At 39.1% G+C, this 19,089-nt stretch overlaps 2 protein-coding genes across 2 annotated transcripts in view; both read right to left on the bottom strand.

Moving 5' to 3' along the window:
• LOC139411242 (complement component 5) overlaps positions 1 to 12,446 on the bottom strand; it is a 65,182-nt gene extending 52,736 nt beyond the window's left edge. Inside the window, exons 1-10 of the mRNA XM_071157276.1 lie at positions 12,285 to 12,446; positions 11,846 to 12,041; positions 11,270 to 11,426; positions 11,083 to 11,153; positions 8,150 to 8,244; positions 7,954 to 8,036; positions 7,720 to 7,810; positions 7,217 to 7,319; positions 6,816 to 6,948; positions 6,429 to 6,544 (exon numbers count right to left, since the gene is read on the bottom strand). Of these exons, the coding sequence (XP_071013377.1) occupies positions 6,429 to 6,544; positions 6,816 to 6,948; positions 7,217 to 7,319; positions 7,720 to 7,810; positions 7,954 to 8,036; positions 8,150 to 8,244; positions 11,083 to 11,153; positions 11,270 to 11,426; positions 11,846 to 12,041; positions 12,285 to 12,349 (1,110 nt within the window). The 5' untranslated portion in view covers positions 12,350 to 12,446. The remainder of the gene's footprint in view (positions 1 to 6,428; positions 6,545 to 6,815; positions 6,949 to 7,216; positions 7,320 to 7,719; positions 7,811 to 7,953; positions 8,037 to 8,149; positions 8,245 to 11,082; positions 11,154 to 11,269; positions 11,427 to 11,845; positions 12,042 to 12,284) is intronic.
• A 302-nt stretch (positions 12,447 to 12,748) lies between these two features.
• Positions 12,749 to 17,338, bottom strand: LOC139412109 (PR domain containing 12b). The gene is made up of 5 exons (XM_071158903.1): positions 16,949 to 17,338; positions 15,450 to 15,640; positions 15,090 to 15,245; positions 14,554 to 14,668; positions 12,749 to 14,391 (listed from the first exon to the last, which is right to left on the bottom strand). Exons 1-5 carry the CDS (start codon positions 17,163 to 17,165, stop codon positions 13,958 to 13,960), a joined length of 1,113 nt encoding a protein of 370 aa, XP_071015004.1. The 5' UTR covers positions 17,166 to 17,338; the 3' UTR covers positions 12,749 to 13,957.
• Between the last annotated feature and the right edge of the window lie 1,751 nt (positions 17,339 to 19,089).

Genomic DNA, 19,089 nt, shown 5'->3' with positions numbered 1-19,089 from the left:
CTCTGTCAGGTTGGATGGGGAGCGGGTTCAAGTCTGGGCTCTGGCTGGTCCACTCAAGGATATTCAGAGACTTGTCCCGAAGCCACTCCTGCGTTGTCTTGACTGTGTGCTTAGGGTCGTTGTCCAGTTGGAAGGTGAACTTTCACTCCACTCTGAGGTCCTGAGCGCTCTGGAACAGGTTTTCATCAAGGATCTCTCTGTACTTTGTTCCGTTCATCTTTCCATCGATCCTGACTAGTCTCCCAGTTCTTGCAGCTAAAAAACATCCCCACAGCATGATGCTGCCACCCATGCTTCACCGTAGGGATGGTGCCAGGTTTCCTCCAGACGTGATGCTTGGCCAAAGAGTTCAATATTAGTTTCATCAGACCAGAGAAACTTGTTTCTCATGGTCTGAGAGTCCTTTAGGTGTCGTTTGGTAAACTCTGGGCTGTCATGTGCCTTTTACTGATAAGTGGCTTCCGTCTGGCCACTCTACCATAAAGGCCTGATTGGTGGAGTGCCGCAGAGATGGTTGTCCATATGGAAGGTTCTCACATCTTGACAGAGGAACTGTGGAGCTCTGTCAGAGTGACAATCAGATTCTTGGTCACTTCCCTGACCAAGGCCCTTCTCCACTGATTGCTCAGTTTGGCCGGACGGCCAGCTCTAGGAAGAGTCTTGGTGGTACCAAACTTCTTCCATTTAAGAATGATGGAGGCCACTGTGTTCTTGGGGACCTTCAATGCTGCAGACAATATTTGGTACCCTTCCACAGATCTGTGCCTCGACACAATCCTGTCTTGGAGCTCTACGGACAATTCCTTCGACCTCATGGCTTGGTTTTTGCTCTGATATGCACTGTCAACTGTGGGACCTTATATAGACCGATGTGCACCTTTCCAAATCATGTCCATTCAATTGAATTTACCACAGGTGGACTCCAATCAAGTTGTAGAAACATTCAAGGATGTTTCAATGGAAACAGAATGCACCTGAGCTCAATTTCGAGTCTCATAGCAAAGGGTCTGAATATTTAAATAAATAAAACGTTTTTATTTTTTTATTAAAAAACTGTTTTTGCTTTGTCATGATGAGGAAGAAATTAGGAATAATGTATTTAATCCATTTTAGAATAAGGCTGTAATATAACAAAATGTGGAAAAAGTGAAGTGGTCTGATTACTTTCCGAATGCACTGTATTTACCACAGCTCCAGAGAGGGCATTGATAGATAAAGGAGAGAGAGAGAGAGAGAGAGAGAGAGAGAGAGAGAGAGAGAGAGAGAGCATTGATAGATAAAGGAGAGAGAGAGGGAGAGAGAAGAGAGAGAGAGAGAGAGAGAGAGAGAGAGAGAGAGAGAGAGAGAGAGAGAGAAGCCATTGAGGTATGTAAACGTTACATTCACTTAGCCCAGATGGGACTTTGCTTATCTGTTCTTTCTTACACAGTATTTACTTAATTTCAATGTAACATTATTGTTTCAAACAGGGCCAGAAGTGAGACACTACAACGGGTCAACGTTGCCAAGTTTGGGCCATAGACATGAAGGGAAGAACATAGCTAACTGTTACCAACTTGAATGTAAATACATATTGGAAATATCTGCCATCTGTCTTTACAGACTATCACAATAAATGAACATAAAATATAGGGGGTGGAGGAAGAAATATGTTATAACATAGCTTGTCATTTATAATACTTCTCTTGCATTTTGTAGCTTCAGTTTCTGGCTGTAATGGGTGCCAAGGACCTGAAGTCGCCAGTGTTTTGGATGCTACCTGGCATTTTGTCAAATCGTCTTGCCATCGCCACAACCGGTGATAAGGCCTATTTCAGGGACTTGTTTCTGAAAACCATTCTTCACAGTAAGTTTTGATATTATTAAATGAGTTAGTACTTTTAAGTACATTCTTAAACTCTTGTAAGACCATGTGCAATTCAAATGTATCTCAATGTTCTTTCTTTGTGTATAGGAGCCATTAGGAAGACCCCTACAACCTGAGATGCCACGGATGAGGGGATCCAGATTCAGGTCGTTACCTGAAAGGGGCCTCCGATTGTAAATATATGCTGCTACTACACTGTACCTTATTCCACTCACTATCCACATGGACAAAAAATGTCCATACAATATCCCTATAGGCGATATAAATTAAAATATTATTTTTTCAATCGTATTTTATTTTATATGCATGCCTCTTGTACTTGATTTTGTTTATTTAGTATTTTTATTAGTATGTTATATATTTACAATGACACTTACTTGATTGCTTTCTTATGTTACATTTTTTTGTTATTTGACTGGATTTGGATTTGTTTTGTCATCACCAGTGGATCCAGGTGACCAGGACTGGCCCTTGTTATCTGATATATATTGTATACAAATAATAATTTACAGTACTTTGCCACAAACCTTTTTCAAATGGCACCCAAAGTATCTTAAATATTACAATTCAATGGTAACACTTCATTTGAATAGTCCATCTACAAATGCCCTAAAACATTTCAACTAACTACACTGAACAAAAATAAAAATGTAACATGCAACAGACCATTGCCTAATACCAGAATTAAGATGGACCTGCCTATTCCTTCACATAGGTACAGTGCCTTCAGAAAGTATTCAAACTCCTTGACCTGTTCCACATTTTGTTGTGATACAAGCCTGAATTAAAAATGGATTGAATAAAATTTATATTTGATAGAACTTGAAGAATTTTGATAAGAATAATGGGAAATTATTGTACAATCCAGGTGTGCAAAGCTTGGTTGTTGATCATTGCTAGACAACCATTTTAAAGTCTTGCAATAGATTTTCAAGCAGATTTAAGTCAAAATTGTAACTCGGCCACTGAGGAACATGCACTGTCTTCTTGGTAAGCAACTCCAATGTAGATTTGGCCTTATGTTTTTGGGTTATTGTCCTGCTGAAAGATGAATTAATCTCCCAGTGTCTGCTGGAAAGTAGACTGAACCAGGTTTTCCTCTAGGATTTTGCCTCTGCTTTGCTCCATTCATTTTCTTTTTTATCTGGAAGAACTCCCCAGTCCTTAAAGATTACAAGCATCCCCATAACATGACGCAGCAATCACTATGCTTGAAAATATGTGAGAGTGGTGCTCAGTAATGTGTTGTATTTGATTTACCCTAAACATAACACTTTGTATTCAAGACAAAAAGTGAATTGCTTTGCCACAGTTTTTGCAGTATTACTTTAGTGCCTTGTTGCAAACAGTTTTGGAATATTTGTATTCTGTACAGGCTTCCTTCTTCTCACTCTGTCAATTAGGCTAGTATTATGGAGTAACTACAATGTTGTTGTTCCATCCTTACAGGCATTAAACTCTGTAACTGTTTTAAAGTCACCATTGGCCATGGTTAAATCCCTGAGCGGTTTCCTTCCTCTCCGGCAACTGAGTTAGGAAGGACGCCTGTATCTTGGTAGTGACTGGGTGTATATATACCACCATCCAAAGTGTAATTAATAACTTCACCATGCTCAAAGGGATATTCAATATCTGCTTTTTTTTATTTGTACCCATCTACCAATAGGTGCCCTTCTTTGCGAGGCAATGGAATACCTACCTGGTCATTGTGGTTGAATCTTTGTTTGAAATTCACTGCTTGACTGAGGGACCTTACAGTTAGTTAGTTGTAGGTGTGGGGTACAGGGATGAGGTAGTCATTCAAATATCTGGTTAAACACTATTATTGCACACAGAGTGAGACTTATTATGTGACTTGTTAAGCACATTTTTACTCCTGAACTTATTTAGGCTTGCAATAACAAAGGGGTTGAATACTTATTGACTCAAGACATTTCAGCTTTTCATTTATTACATGTATTTTAATATATATAATTCCACTTCTACATTATGGGGTATGTGTGTTGATCAGCGTCCCAAAAAAATCTAAGTTTAATTCATTTTTAATTCAGGTTGTAACACAACAAAATGTGGAAAAAGTCAAGTGGTATGAATACTTTCTGAAGGCACTGTAGACCCCTTATAAATCTGAAGAAGATATTTTATTATAACAATTTTTCTTTCTTTTAAATACCTCAGTGTTGAACTTTAACATCAGGAGTTTGAGTAATCTGATCAGTTTAAAAAGATTGGTGTGAGAATGATTTAAACTGTACACACTGTATATGGGAAGATTTTTGTATTTATCTGGTGGTCCCTTAATAATTGTGCATATACAGTACTTAAATGCACACGTGACTCAGTATGCAATTTTCGGGGACCACTTTTGGCTCGTGGGCGCTACTTTCAGAACTACTGGCTAAAAGGTATAAAAAAGTACCAGGTAATATCTTTAACGTAGGTTGCAGGTGATTAATAGGTCCAATTGTTGGATATTCTCACTCTGGCTGGATTCCAATAGGAATAACACATCACTTTGCAAGTCAGCATAATGACTTGCTGGCCTAATGTGGTCTGTAAGCCAGGAGTTTCCTAAAAACCACTGTGTTAGGGTATAACTAGGCACTCAAAGAAAGACCGTATGATATATGAAAGGTATTGTCATAAATACTTTAATTTAAAATGCTAATAAGGCTGGTGGAACCATTCATAGAGGGTTCTAGGAAGAACCGGTAGAGGATAAAAGGCTTCTCGGTAGAACCATCGTAGAGGGTTTGAGGCAGAACCCTTCATACAGGGTTCTAGGTAGAACCATTTAAAAGGGATTCAATGAAGAACCCTACAGGGAGGGTTCTATAGTAAGTAAAACCATCTGCAAAATGTTTGACCCTATGGGGACAAACTAAAGAACCCTATATGGTTCTACTTAGCACATCTGTTTCTAAGATTGTAGAATTAAGCAATAAGGCACGAGGGGGTGTGGTATATGGCAAATATACCATGGCTAAAGGCTGTTCTTAACATGACGCAACGAGGAGTGCCTGGATACAGCCCTTAGCCGTGGTATATTGGCAATATACCACAAACCCCAGAGGTGCGTTATTGCTATTATAAACTGCTTACCAATGTAATTAGAGCAGTAAAAATAATTGTTTTGTCATATCTGTGGTATACGGTCTGATATCCCACAACTGTCAACCAATCAGCATTCAGGGCTCGAACCACCCAGTTTATAATTACAATTATGTAGTCATGTGAAGAGTAAGTACACCCCCTAGAAAGTGGTCTTATTTTTTTGCATATTTGGACAGATAGATATTTGAGCTACATTCCAACCACATTCATTGATGAAGGTTACCAAATTTAACAAATCACACAAAACATGTTTTACTTTGAAAATGTTGCAATTTCCAATGCGGAAGAAGTTCGTAGACCGCTACCTTTACCATCACATAAAATAGCTAAAATTAGAATCAGGTGCATGGAGGCGGTGGCATTATGGTTTGGGGCTGCTTTGCTTCATCAGGGCCTGGCCAACATGCCATCATTGAGTCAACCATAAATTCAATATTGTACCATGGAATTCTTGAGGAAAAGGTGAGGCCATCTGTCAAAAAGATCAAGCTGAACCGAACATGGATCTTGCAACAGGACAATGATCCAAAACACACAAGCAAAGCTACAACAGAATAGCTCAAAAATAAGAAATGGAGGGTTATGGGAATGGCAGAGTCAAAGCCTTGATCTCAATCTTGTCGAAATCCTGTGGGGGGCCATGCATGCAAGAAAGCCCTCAATCATGACAGCTGAAGCAGTACTGTAAAGAATGGGCAAAAATTCGATATAAGACTGATAGACTGATAGAGTCGATATAAGACTGATAGACAGTTACAAGAAATGGCTACATGGAGTTATCTCTACCAAAGGTGGCAACACCAACTATTGAAGTTAGGGGTGTACTTGTTTTTTTCCACACCATGGAATTGCATTTCTGTAGATTTTTGATGAATAAATGATTGCAAAGTATAATATTTTAGTGTCATTTGTTAAATTAGGTTACCTTTATCTGTCAATAGTGTTGAAGTGAAGATTACATATCCACTTGTCCAAATATGTACAAAAAAAAGACTACTTTCCAGGGAGTGTACTTACTTTTTCACATGACTGTATTTGTAGATCTTACAGTAAGGATATATTCGGTGTCGACTTAATTTGCAATTTTCTTATTGCGTGTATTTCAATTTGTGCATAAAAGATAGCTTGGTCCCAGATCTGTCATGTTTGGCAGAACAATGACCATAGGAGTTGGGAACTGTCAAAAGAGTATCTATCAAGATGTGTCAAATAACAGTCTAAAAATCACTTGAGGGCATATAAATCAGATTTGACCAATCAGACACAAGTCGCATGGCCAGAAATCAGATTTAGGTGGTTTGAAATTAGACTTGAAATATCTGATTCCATGTGCTTTTTGACTGTTCAGACTGCAGGAAAAATAACAGATTCTAATCAGGTATGCAACAAAATGGGATTTGAGTCACTGCAAACTTCCAATGTGAACAAGGCTATAGAGGTGCCCTACCCTGATAGCGTATGGCAGTCCTGGTTTGATGAAAGGAGGAGTAGCGACAAGACTCAGTCTGTACGGGGACTTTAGGAACTTCACATTGACCATCTCAGCTTCCTGGGAGATACCACCTAGAGAGATTAAAAATAACCTTGTCTGATCAAAAATAGAGTAATAATATGTTCCTGCTAAACTAAATGATGCAATCATTTTGCAATAATGGAATGATCTTCTTTGAATGATCAATCAAACTCTAGGTAAAAGTGAGCTAATCTTAGATGCATTACTATTGTTTAAATGGATAGGCCTAATGGAGCTGATTTTTTTTATAGAGTATGTATTTTGGCATCAATACTGTAGGTATGTGTATAACAAGGGGGGCCTACACTGTGCGTCTCTCACCAGTTGGCTCTTGTACCATCACAGCTAAATACAGGAACTTTTCCACCATCCCTTCCAGTTCTTTGGGTCCATCTTCAAGTGATAGAGCTTTCTTCATGTTTATGCACACCTCCACGTCACCACTTTCTGTCATCTGAAAGGTTTGATCACAATTTTGCTTAAAAACCCCAGTGGCTCTAGAAGATCAATGTGAAACAATAATATCATATAATAATATTTATTATATGATATATTTAGCTGACATTTTTATCCAAAGCGATTTACAATCATATGTGCATACATTTTTCTTGTGAGTGGCACCAGCGGGACTCGAACCCACTATCTTCTTTCTCCATGTGTAGTGCACTGACACACACACCCAACCGCACAAACATAACTTGTTACTCATAACTAATTCTTACTTGCTCTCTTCTCACTGATTTGTGTAGGATGACAGTTGTTTTCCCAATGTATCCAAACCGTAGGAATACGTCTGCATTTGCAACTGGAGCACCATGAATATACCTGATACACAGCACAAATAACAAAGAAACTCAATATCTTTCAGGATAATGTAGAACTGCAAAATGATCAGACAGACTGAATATTGTTGGATTGAGACAAGACAACTTAATCAAGAATTAATGCAACAGTGTAGGCTAAAATTATTATTATATATATATATATAAAATGTATATATAACGCAGACGACGCTAGGCCAATTGTGCAATTGTCCACGGACCTCCCGGTCACAGCCGGTTGCGACAGAGCCTGGGTGCGAACCCAGGGTCTCTGGTGGCACAGCTGGCGCTGCAGTACAGCGCCCTTAACCACTGCGCCACCCGGGAGGCCCCAGACTGAATATTGTTGGATTGAGATACGTTTCAGTTTAAAAAAAACATAACTTTTCTGTTCTTAAACCCACCTGGCGGATATCTTGATCTTAAAAGCTTCAAAAGTACTGAAACTGATGTAGTTAGCCTGTGGCTGCATGTGGATGGATAGACTGGGTAATACTAATAATAAAGAAATCACAGTTAAACTCAAAAGTTAGACTCAAAAGTGTCTAAATAAATGTAACTTGGTGGGAGGTATAATAAAAAAATGTTTTAAGTACAATTCAATCATCAATCACAATCAATGTTTCTTGTAGAGTTACCGTATTCTTTGACTTCAAATTCAGCTTTGTTTTTTGTGGTGAACTCATCTGTGTAAGAAGCTTCAATTATCCAGATACCTAACCTATGACATGGACCACACCGTATGTACTGTCATTAATGATACATACAACTGATATTATCATGCTGAATCATGACTAACAGTGTGATGTCAAATGTTGTGTTGTAGATACTTACTTAGGTTTTAGAGGGATTTTGAAAGGATTTTGCATTGATGGGATTCCATTGACATCTGTCATGTCTACAATTTCCACCTTCTGTAACTCTGGGTCCTATACATTGCCAGACAAAAGAAAGACCCATATCAATGTAGTGTATGGCTAAGTGTATGACTAAGTGCATCGCTACTGCCTTCCAGAGACCTAGAAGTACTGTCGTCCAGGACTAAGAAATAACTTAGCTTAACTGGATCACTGGTATTGAAGGTGCTTCGTAAAGGGACCGTTCACCCAAATGACAAAGTTCCATGTCATTCCAAAGAGTAGGTTTAACTGAGCAAATTAAATGTGACCATACTTTATCGCTCATATATCATCAATTATGCTATTTAGGTCTATATAGCATTTGCAAAGTCATCAACAGCTATTGTTTCAATTCAACCCAGAATTAAACTAAAAATAGACAATAGAATAGGCCTAGGGATTTAAGCTCTGGTTGATTTCAAATGTAAGGATATTTAGTGATATTGAATTGTTTAGTTTAACAACGCCACCAATTATCTACATTTTAAGGAGAAGTATCGGCTGGTTGGATAGTTCCATCTGTGCCACTGACTTAGTCTGGAGTTAATTCCATTATGTCTACAAATTCATATGTTGGATTCGGTAAGATTTGAGCTCGATCCAGGCTGTATCACAACCTGCCGTGATTGGGAGTCCCATAGGGCGGCGCACAATTGGCCCAGCGTCGTCAGGGTTTGGCCGGTGTAGGCCGTCATTGTAAATAAGAATTTGTTCTTAAATGGCTTGCCTAGTTAAATAAATACAAAATATATATTCAAAAATACTCCAAAAGACAAGTACTGTAGCTTTGGAAAGTGGGAGTGGGTAGCACTCAAACTTCACGGAACCAGTACAGTTGAACAGGTTAAATTCCATTTAAAGTTGCATTTAGTCATATTCTTTAACATATGTAAGGGATAATCAATGAGGGACTATGCGTTCTATGAAAAATAATGAACTACGTGGTGGAACGTTATTTGGATGAATTTATTCATACTATTTCATCCTTCCACAATATATAATCTCGAAACAAATCTAAGGTTGCTACCCAAACCGACTGGTCGTTCGTTCTATCGGTTCGGTTGCTAGAGACACGACCCAGTCTTAGTCTTTTTGTTCTGTTTCTATGGACACGACCCAGTCGTTCGTTCTAAATGTTCCATTGCCATACTGGCTGGCAACAGTCTTATCCCTTGCTTGCTAGCTAGTCAGCCAACTACGACTAATTTAGCCAGAATAACAGCAAAGTAGCTGCATTTGCATTTGTTTGAACTGTTTTCTAGAGACATTTATTTGGATACAACCATAACAATGAGACAACGAGGCGCGATTTCGCCTGGCATATAGAATGTGCTCTCTGGTCAGGTCACTGTTGTTCAGAGGAGCTAGCTAGCTAGCTAACACAATCATTTCAAACTGAAGCTGGAAAGACTGCAAACTAGCTGCACTTAATTTCACCTTTTTTCTATTTACATTTCTTTGTCTATATCCATAAAAATGATGCCAATTGATTAATGATTTCGACTGATTGAGAAACGCTGCCTGCCATTCTGTCTCGTTCCGACTCCCGACACATTCATTACTATGGGACAGCAGATCGAATTTGAATATTGAAACAATGTTGCAAATGTTGGAGAAAGACAAGGTTTATTCAAATCTCCGCTGTTAAAAACTAAATGTGAGATAATGTCTAGATGCTTTTTATAGTGGAGATCAAGTGTATAAAGTGCCTGGCTGGGTTGATGAGACAGTGGATTGCCAGTCAGATGGAACAGAGTAAATAGGCATTTTAACATCATAGATGTAGCTGGTGGTAACTTGTGGAAAAGACACCGGCTGGAATGCGGTTTTAACCAATCAGCATTCAGGATTAAACTCACCGGTTGTAGAAGTAAGGGATAATCAACAAGGGGCTATAAATTCTACAGACAATAATGAACGAATGTGTCTTCCACAGAGTGCATTATTTTGGCTAGCACGTTTGCTAGATAGCTACAGTAGTTGCCTTGGTAACCAAACAAACATACTTGCTACTTTAGCTAAACATATTTGTGTCTGAGTAAAAAAAAGTATACTAATGCAAAATACTCCAGTCTGAATTTAGACGACATAAACCAGGTAGAGAATGTGTATAAATGATAATGAATTTACATTTTTTTATAATTTAATCTAAGGAATGTTTTTCTTCAGTCACAGTATTTTCAATATAGAGCTATTTTGGTTAGTAGCACTATTTTGGTTGATTTTGTGGTCTCAAGCTAGTGAGTTTATTCAAATGTTTCATCAATAATATGGGCAAAATGTTATTATTGACAATGAAAGAAGTGGGAATGTTGTTCTCATGTCATATAGTTGCAACATTTACTATCAATATAGCATTAAAAATAGTTTTCCAGATTGTATTTTGGCTATTATTTTTGACTGAGACCACCTGGTTCAATTTGGGTCCCGAGGCAAAACCAGTTGAGGACCACGGATGTAAAGAATGCATGTTCAAGATAGCATGCATAGGTTGTCGCTGTTCCGTGGAGATCTTCACAGTTTCTGTAATAATCTGTGCAGATTGTCGAACGACATTGATCAATTGCAACATATACATTTAATGCAATCTCAACTGCAATCCAGGTCATTTGGTTCCGCTATTAGATAAAGCACAGTGACAACACAATCTGTTGTATAAATAAACTAAATATCTGACACTGTATTCCCATTTAAACTTTGCTGTGCTTTTAGTGTGGGTGACACCTAAACCAAAAATCAAACATTGTTTTTCCATTGGAATATGGTTGTGCTTTTAGATGGTTGAAATAATAGTGAAAACTAACTTTTGGCTGTCTTTTTATGTGGGTAAATAAAGGTTGTAATCTCATTGATTTGTGATACACTCACCCTGAAAGTTAGAGTCACAGGTCGAAGGGCTGGCTGCAGATCTTCATTGAGAGAGAATGCTCGCACTTTCACTGTTGGATCATGCTTAGCATTAGAAGGGGTATGTGTATCCACTTCTCACAATGGCATACAAACACACATGCACATACGCACCAATACACGCGCACAATGCTGTTATCATCCTCACCTGATTGTTCTGGGGTATAAATGCCTTTGTCAGTCTGAATGAAGAGGAAGCCATTTTTACGAGAGACTGGTATCTTCACGTGCTGCGCAAACTGTTCTGGAACTATAACTTCAAGGTATGCATGAGTGGCATCCTTAAGGAACGTACTAGGGAAAATCTGTGGAGAGTTAATATATTGATAAAAAAATCCTTACTAAGAACAAATATCTCAAATAAAATTCATACAAACCTGGTATGCCCTATTGCAAAGAAAGATGTGAGACAAAAAAACTCATGCAAAATCATAACCACATACATTTCATAACCAACATAACATAAACATTTCAAATCTCCATGATCTTTGTATTACTACGTATTTCCTGTTCACAGATAGAGACACTTGGGCCTGTATTTGTAAAACATCTCAGAGAAGGAATGGTGATCCAGGACCAGGTTCCTCCTGTCTTCTTTTTTTTATTAGAAAAGACTAAACTGTTCTTAGATCAGCACTCCTACTCTGAGGGACTTTGTGAATACTGCCCTGTCCTTCAAAAGGAAACATGACTGCCTGTTTCACTCGTTGGAACTTTGTCTGACCCTCAATGTGACAGCCTCCAGGAAGCCATTCTGGGTGTTGAGGGTCACAAACTGATCAGCATATTTTATATGGGATGCGTCCATAGAGCTTTTCAAGTAAACATGGACATTGGCTTCTTGGGTATAGCCAAACAGCTGAATCACCACTTTCTCAGATGCATCCAGTCGGAGGAGTTTAGGAGCAGTGATCAGGTACCTTAGGAGTTATATGGGAAAAACAGGGTTATGGAAAATATGTCACTGTGACACACTAGTGTCCTGTTCAGGGGATGTACTTGTACATTAAGCTGCCTCATGCTACAGAAATGGGAGATACGCTCCTGCCCTATGGGCCATTCTGGCTCAGACAAAGCTAGTTACTATACTTACTAATCCAAACAAGTCTAAATTTAAAAAATAAAGGACAATTGCCAGGATTGTCATAAATGCAGCCACTTACGTCTTTTCCTGAGCACCTGCCAAACAGCAGTGATGAAAAACACAAAGAAGCAGTAAGAGTTTCATCTTCCACTGCCGATGAGACTGACTGACTCTGCAAACCCAACCGCTGATGTTTTTATCCAGCCCACTAAGGAGTTATGCAGTATGCTTGTTTTCAGTTAATCATCAACTGTGGTCATCCAAGCTCAGAATTTCCAACCATTTCTAGTCACAAAGGTGAGTTTGCTTAAGCTCTTTTTTTACAGCATTATTTCACAAGAGCGATTCTGTTGGCTCTGTGATGCAAGTCGATAAGGAGGTTACTGGAAACCACGTTTACTTCACGCAATTTGGCTTATCAATGGATTAACTCACTAAGGGAAACTGAATTTAGACATACAGTATATGGTACAGTTAAATTATATATGGAGAGATTGTGTGATATAAACAGTTATAATCATGGGACAATTAACAGAAGACAAGGAAGGTTACAATGATTTATTTGGAGTACTAGGTGAAAATACAAAGTCATTTATATATGCAAACATAGTATAGGTAATACACTGCACCCCGCTTTGTAATTTAAGTTATACATACTGTACATGTAGAGATAAAGTGACTGTTCAATAATTCTGGAAATAGAGTACATTTTAGGATTATATTTACATCTTATATAGTGTTTTTACACATCATGAATCATTCTATTCCCTGACTGGGACACAACAAAGCTAATGGTTTTTGGGAGAGTCTGGAAAATCCTGTTAAGTGACCAGTTCAAATGATCCTTCATCCATTACGGTGGCAAATTATACAATTATTGTTACAATAGTCAAAAATATGAGTTAATCAATGTTATGAACGTGTGAATGTACTCCCAAACCCAGATCTTGTTTGTACAAATCAATTTGACTGTCAGCCTGGGCTACCTCATTCAGGTGGAAATAAACAAATAGCATTATTTTCAAAAAGAAAAAACTGCATGCAAACAAAAGTGAACTACATTTGCCTCCCAGATACAGTACCTCTGAAGATGTACAAGAACATCCCAAGACTTGTTGTCACTGAATAGACAAATATTGTCCCATGCACTGGTAAGAGTGAAAAATAACTTCCAATAACTTCAAAATGTTAAACCATTCAGAACTTGACCTATAGATTTTTTAAATATCTATAAAATAAATGGATTTCTATATGTTATCAGTATGACGGTACCTGGCATGACCAATCAATACACTACATACAGTACTGTATATTATGGACCCAAATAGATATATATATATATATATATATATATATATATATATATATATATATATATATATATATATTAATCAACTGTGGTCATCCATAGTTGATTAATACACAGAGATTAAACTTAATCTCACAAGAACGGTCACAGTGACAACATCAGGTCTAGTTACATTTTTGACAGTAAGTTAACAGAATTCCAGTACCTAGATCACCTTCGTCCTACATAGTGCATTGTAAAAGAGAAATTGTGAGGGCCAAACTATTATATGTGATCAGAAAGTCCATTTGCCGGTAGCTCTAACAGTGACACCCCTACAGCCAGTTAATTTACATCAAATATGTGCAAGGAAGTGCAGACTTGTAGAAAAGCATCACATTTTGCAGTACGATCATCACTGTCGAGGGGATGTGCCTATTGGAATGAATGTACAAGGCTTTCCTTCACAGGACCATGGTGGGGATGTGGTGCACCAGAGAGGCTGGGTGGGGCACCGTGGTCATCTGGGGGGGTGGGGGGGAGTGTGCCTGGTGGAGGCCCACCACCACTCCCCCAGCACCACCGGGCCGGTGTCTGGCGCTCTTCTGGTGTGCCCGCAGTCCTGCCAACTGAGAGTAGGCACTCTGGCACACGTGGCACTTGTATGGCCGCTCGCCAGTGTGCAGGCGCACGTGGTTGCGCAGGGTGGACGACTGGCTGAAGCGCCGATTGCAAAAGCGACATACAAAGGGCTTGTCCAGGGTGTGGATGCGCATGTGGGAACGCAGGTTGCTGCGAGAGTTGAAGCCCCGGTGGCAGATGACACAGCGCATCCGGCTAGCGGTGGTAGGCAGGGCAGAGGACGAGGAGGTGGAGCCGTCGCAAATATGAAACTCATCTAGGAGAGAGAGAGAGAATGGAGTCAGACTCATCTCGACAAACACTCTTGATGTTGTACATGAAATAAATACATCTAAACTTTGGCAGCCTATTTCAGAAAGTGATAGTGAAAGGCCCATCTGCATGTTTTGGCCCAAGTCGTTTCCGACTAAAGACTCACCGGTTTTGCTCTTTTTCTGCTGGTCATCCTCTATTCCTGGAACTCCGGGTATCCCCAGGAATGTGTTATGTGAGTTTCCATACCACACTAGCAGCTCCTGGTCAGGGGGAATGGTCTGCGGAGGGTTGACATACAAAATACATTACTTTTATGGAATAACAATAACATCAGAAACAACACAACAATACATCATAAGCAATGACTGCCTAATAGATTGATTGACTGATGGACTGACTGACTAATTTACTAAGAATCATAAACACACAAAGGGCCCAGCTCATTTGAGTCTGTAAGACAACTTCTTGTGAATATAGTATTAGTATAACATTTGTATTATTATTAGTACAATATCATGTAGAAGTAGAATGTAGTGCATATTGATGTAATAACGTGAGTAGCCATGAGAATAATAACAATGTAATGAAATAACGCTGTTCTAGGGGTCTAGCCATAGAAATCGAATCTCATAGAGAGGGATCATTGACTTGAATGAGGATCCCCGTTCTACTCATTCTAGTTATGTGGGTCAAACTCACCTCCATAGCTTTGTAGAAGATACTGCTGCCAATCTGCACAACTTCCAGGTTCTGCTCCTGCTCGTTGCGGGCACATTTGATATAGGTCATCCAGCTGCGGTGATCCTCCTGACTGGCATCAATGAAGTAGCGCACAGTACCATCCTCATTGAACACCTAAGGGAACACACAAAAACAATGGAGTGTCTATCTATATCCATACAAGCAATAACCTGATCCTGTCCTATTTATTATTTTAATGTGTATGTGGTTGTATGTGTCAAACAATTGTTAAATGACTAGCATTGGGTTGTAGTAAGCCTGTACATGACCTACCAGTGTCTTTTCTGCAACATGCATGCACACTCCACCTTTGCTTACCTCCCACATGAGGTTGTTGTTCTTGAAGAGATCCACATGCTCAGGAGAGATGACTCGGCCAGTAAAAGGCCCCATCTCTGTCCCAGCTTTGATCCAGGTCTTGGAGAAGATTCCTAAGCCCTCGCCAGGGATGGAGCTCTGGGCTATTATCACTTCACTTGGCAGCACCAGACTGGAGAGCTTGTGAACCTCTGGGGAACAGAGAGTGACATTTAGCATGATAACATACACCTGTATTGTAGCAACATCATGCAACATTTCAGTTGTCTATGCTGCAATTGCCATCACTGGTTTCAATGCTTTCCTATGAAATTGCTCCTTGCAGCAGAATACAGTGCTTTCACAAAGGGGATATTGAATATTGTGGGCCATCAATTTTCCCCAGTTGACAGCAAAGGTTGTTAGTATTGTTACAAATACCACAGAATGTCTTTGTCTTTTATAAACTAAATTTTATACAATCACTGTTCATTGGGTGCCTAATCATTTAGGATGTGAAAACCAGTGAAATTTAATTTGAGCCTAAGCAGAAAAAGGTTAAAAGCTAATTTTCCAACCTGAAAGCAGCAAATTGTTATGCTTTTGATGTGATGGGCCCTTACACATTAAAGGCTAAATGCAAGTGGAAAGAAATGTATAATTCCACATTCATGATCCACTTAAAAACTTTGTAGCAACACATGTAGGGACAATGAAATGATGACTTCTTTAAAAGGGCCTGGAATTTCTGGGGGAAAAATGGAAAGGCGATTTAGACGGCTGACATGGTGTGAATAGCAATAGAATTAGCCTTCGCCGCATATTAACGGAGGAACACCCATCTTTATTAAAGGCGACTGAAAGAGAAAAGTGCCGTCCGTGTAATAGCTGCCAAAGCCGGGGAGAGAGGCTTTTCTGAGATTGTTGAATGCAATATAAAACCTGGGACATTTAAAATAAAGGGTTTTTCTTTCCCTCTAAAGTCCGTGGTCTGTGTGGAAACTTTATTTGGTCAAGCACAACTTTAACCAAATTAATGTAATATCCCTATTTAAGTCACCATCAGTTAGTTACACGCGATCCTAAACGAGTCTCTAAATATGCTACGTGGGATCATGTCGTTAAACGGTTAATAAGCTTAATGGAATGGAAATAAATGGAATTCAAGGAAAAAGTGCATGTGGACCAAAACAAAACTTTAGAAAGGATTTTCTGGAAAATTCTCTAAGCCCATAGGTTATGTGAATTTGATAACTTATAGTTCATAGTTATACTATATGCTGTTTCTAGACAGACGGCATTTCAACACTTGAATTACGTAAAACATTATCAACACACTTTAGAGTCGCCTAGGAAATTCAAAATAACGGAACTCAATAATATCAAAAAAATATGTAACTTTGTTTTACTTCATACTAATATATAAACAGGCTATACGTGGACAAAGACATGGAAACAGTTGAAAGGATACAAATAATAAAGGCCTGCATAATTCGAAATGAAACATCCAATTGACTCACCCCCTGAGAATGATTGCGCAAGGACCTCTGCGGTGAAAGCTGTTTTGGGACTGACGTTTATCTTCTCCTCCAAAAGGTGTTCCCCAAGCACGTTCCTCCATCTACCATAGAGAAAACTATGGAGAATGTCCGAGGTGATAATTTCAGACAGAGACAAACTCTGTTGCTTAAATCCAGACTTCAGCACCAATGCTTCAGCGGGCAACACGGAACCCATGGTGCCACAAATCTGTGAGGTTTATCTAAAAAATGCGAAATATAAGTAGGCTAGTCGGTGCGCAATTTCAGATGTCCATCTGCCTTTTTTAATGTATGGAGAATAAATGGAACACACACACAAATAAAAATAAACGAATACTTATATGCACAACAATTTCAGACTAGGCTATTTGCCAAATACACGTCCTCCTTTGCTGACTGAAGTTTTAAAATGTTTCGCCTTTTCAAAGTCCTGGTAGTCTTTATATGCTGCTGGTGTGACCCCCTCTAATTAGTTATTAATGACCCTCCCCTTATGTTCTGGAGCCTTGTTCTACCAGAAAAAAAGCCAAGCTCTTTATTGAGTGGCCAATCCTCAGGGGGGCAGGGGAGGGAGGTGTGTGTCAAGGGAACGGGACTGTTAACTGGGGTGTCTAATGGTGCGAAATACAACCACCTTGCCCGAGGAATAACAAGCTCAGTCCACCACTCTCTCACCAACCTCCGGCGTCTTGCGCTGCAGAAGCAGTAGCGTGCCCCAAAATGCTCCGGGCAGGGGAAAAACCCAAGGCAGCAAAATAAAGACAAACTTAGTTTAGCATAAAAACAAGCTAATAACTGGAATAATTCTGATTTAAAATGATTTTACTTCAGAGCATTAGTCTTATTGAGAAAATAAACGTTTTGCCTCATTGACTGTGAAAATGACCAATTACACTAAGCAACAATTACTTTTTGTAAAAGACCATAACTTTGTTCAGAATCATTAAATAGTAGGTTATACAACACGACATACATTTTCAGCATGGCACGTTGTTATTAGCCTATACAGTAATAGTCGAATTGATAGCCTATAGCAAGTGTAACCTGCATCGCAGACGCACAATCACATAGCTTTCATAACATACATGCGAAATTATGTATTTGGGCTAATTAGCCTGTATTTCTTTCAAATATAAACGGAACAAGTAAGAAGTTAAATAATCTATGCATCATCTACATGCAAATCTAACCACATAATTTACAGTGACTCAAATAAGGTCACAAATTGTTTACTTGCTAAATGAGTAGGTTAGGCTACAGGCCTACATGATCTAGAGATTATGTAAAGTAATGTAGGCCTATAGCCAATAGGTTTATGTATCACAAGTGAAAATGGGAATATTGCAGTCATTTTTACACTCATGGAAGTATAACTTTACAAAGTATACACCAATAGAAACAGGCTTAACAAACCCGTTCCCTTCACAGCCCTGCCCTAAAGCCAATTAATAACATTACTGAATTTGAGAAGCAATTTATGCGATGGGAGATTCAGCTATCCATCCCTGCCTTAAATATTAATGAATGTTAATATAAAGCCTTAAGAATTGTGACAGTGTTAAGAGGTGTACCGGACTCTCTTTGAATAGACATGGCTCTTTATTTTCCTGTTTTTCAGGGTTGATGGACTGGGAGTAAATGGGTAGTTTTCCCCCTTTTCCAGCAGAGAGAACATCTTTATTCCATCCAAGCTCGCGGGTTCCCTATTCTGCTCTCTTCGCAATAATGTCAGCTGAAAGGAAAGTGCTGCAAATCAATCTTTCATGGTGTTTTGAGAGCAATTTGACATCGATGCACTCATCTTTTATTTGGATAAATACAAGGGGATGGTTGGGAAATCTGGACCAGGTTGGGGTCTTACAAGTGCAAGACGAGATGTTTTTTTTTTTAGATGAAAATGAAGAAAGGCGCTCGAAGTGAGAAGGCTGCATGCGACAAAGTGACAAGGGAAAACGAAGGTGAGTGACAGGGCACGAAAAGAGATTACTGCTCAACACCTGCTTTTTTAGGGGGCTCCCCCCCCCCTCGATTTTTCTTCTCGGGATTTTTTTCTACGCTTTTGAATAGGATTTGCACACATTGAGATTGATTTATATTTATTGCAGTTTAACATGTATTGC

Source organism: Oncorhynchus clarkii, chromosome 6 (assembly GCF_045791955.1).
Source record: "Oncorhynchus clarkii lewisi isolate Uvic-CL-2024 chromosome 6, UVic_Ocla_1.0, whole genome shotgun sequence".
Lineage (NCBI taxonomy): Eukaryota > Metazoa > Chordata > Actinopteri > Salmoniformes > Salmonidae > Oncorhynchus > Oncorhynchus clarkii.
The sequence above is the reverse complement of the archived record's forward strand: the minus strand, read 5'-3'. Positions and strand labels throughout refer to the sequence as shown.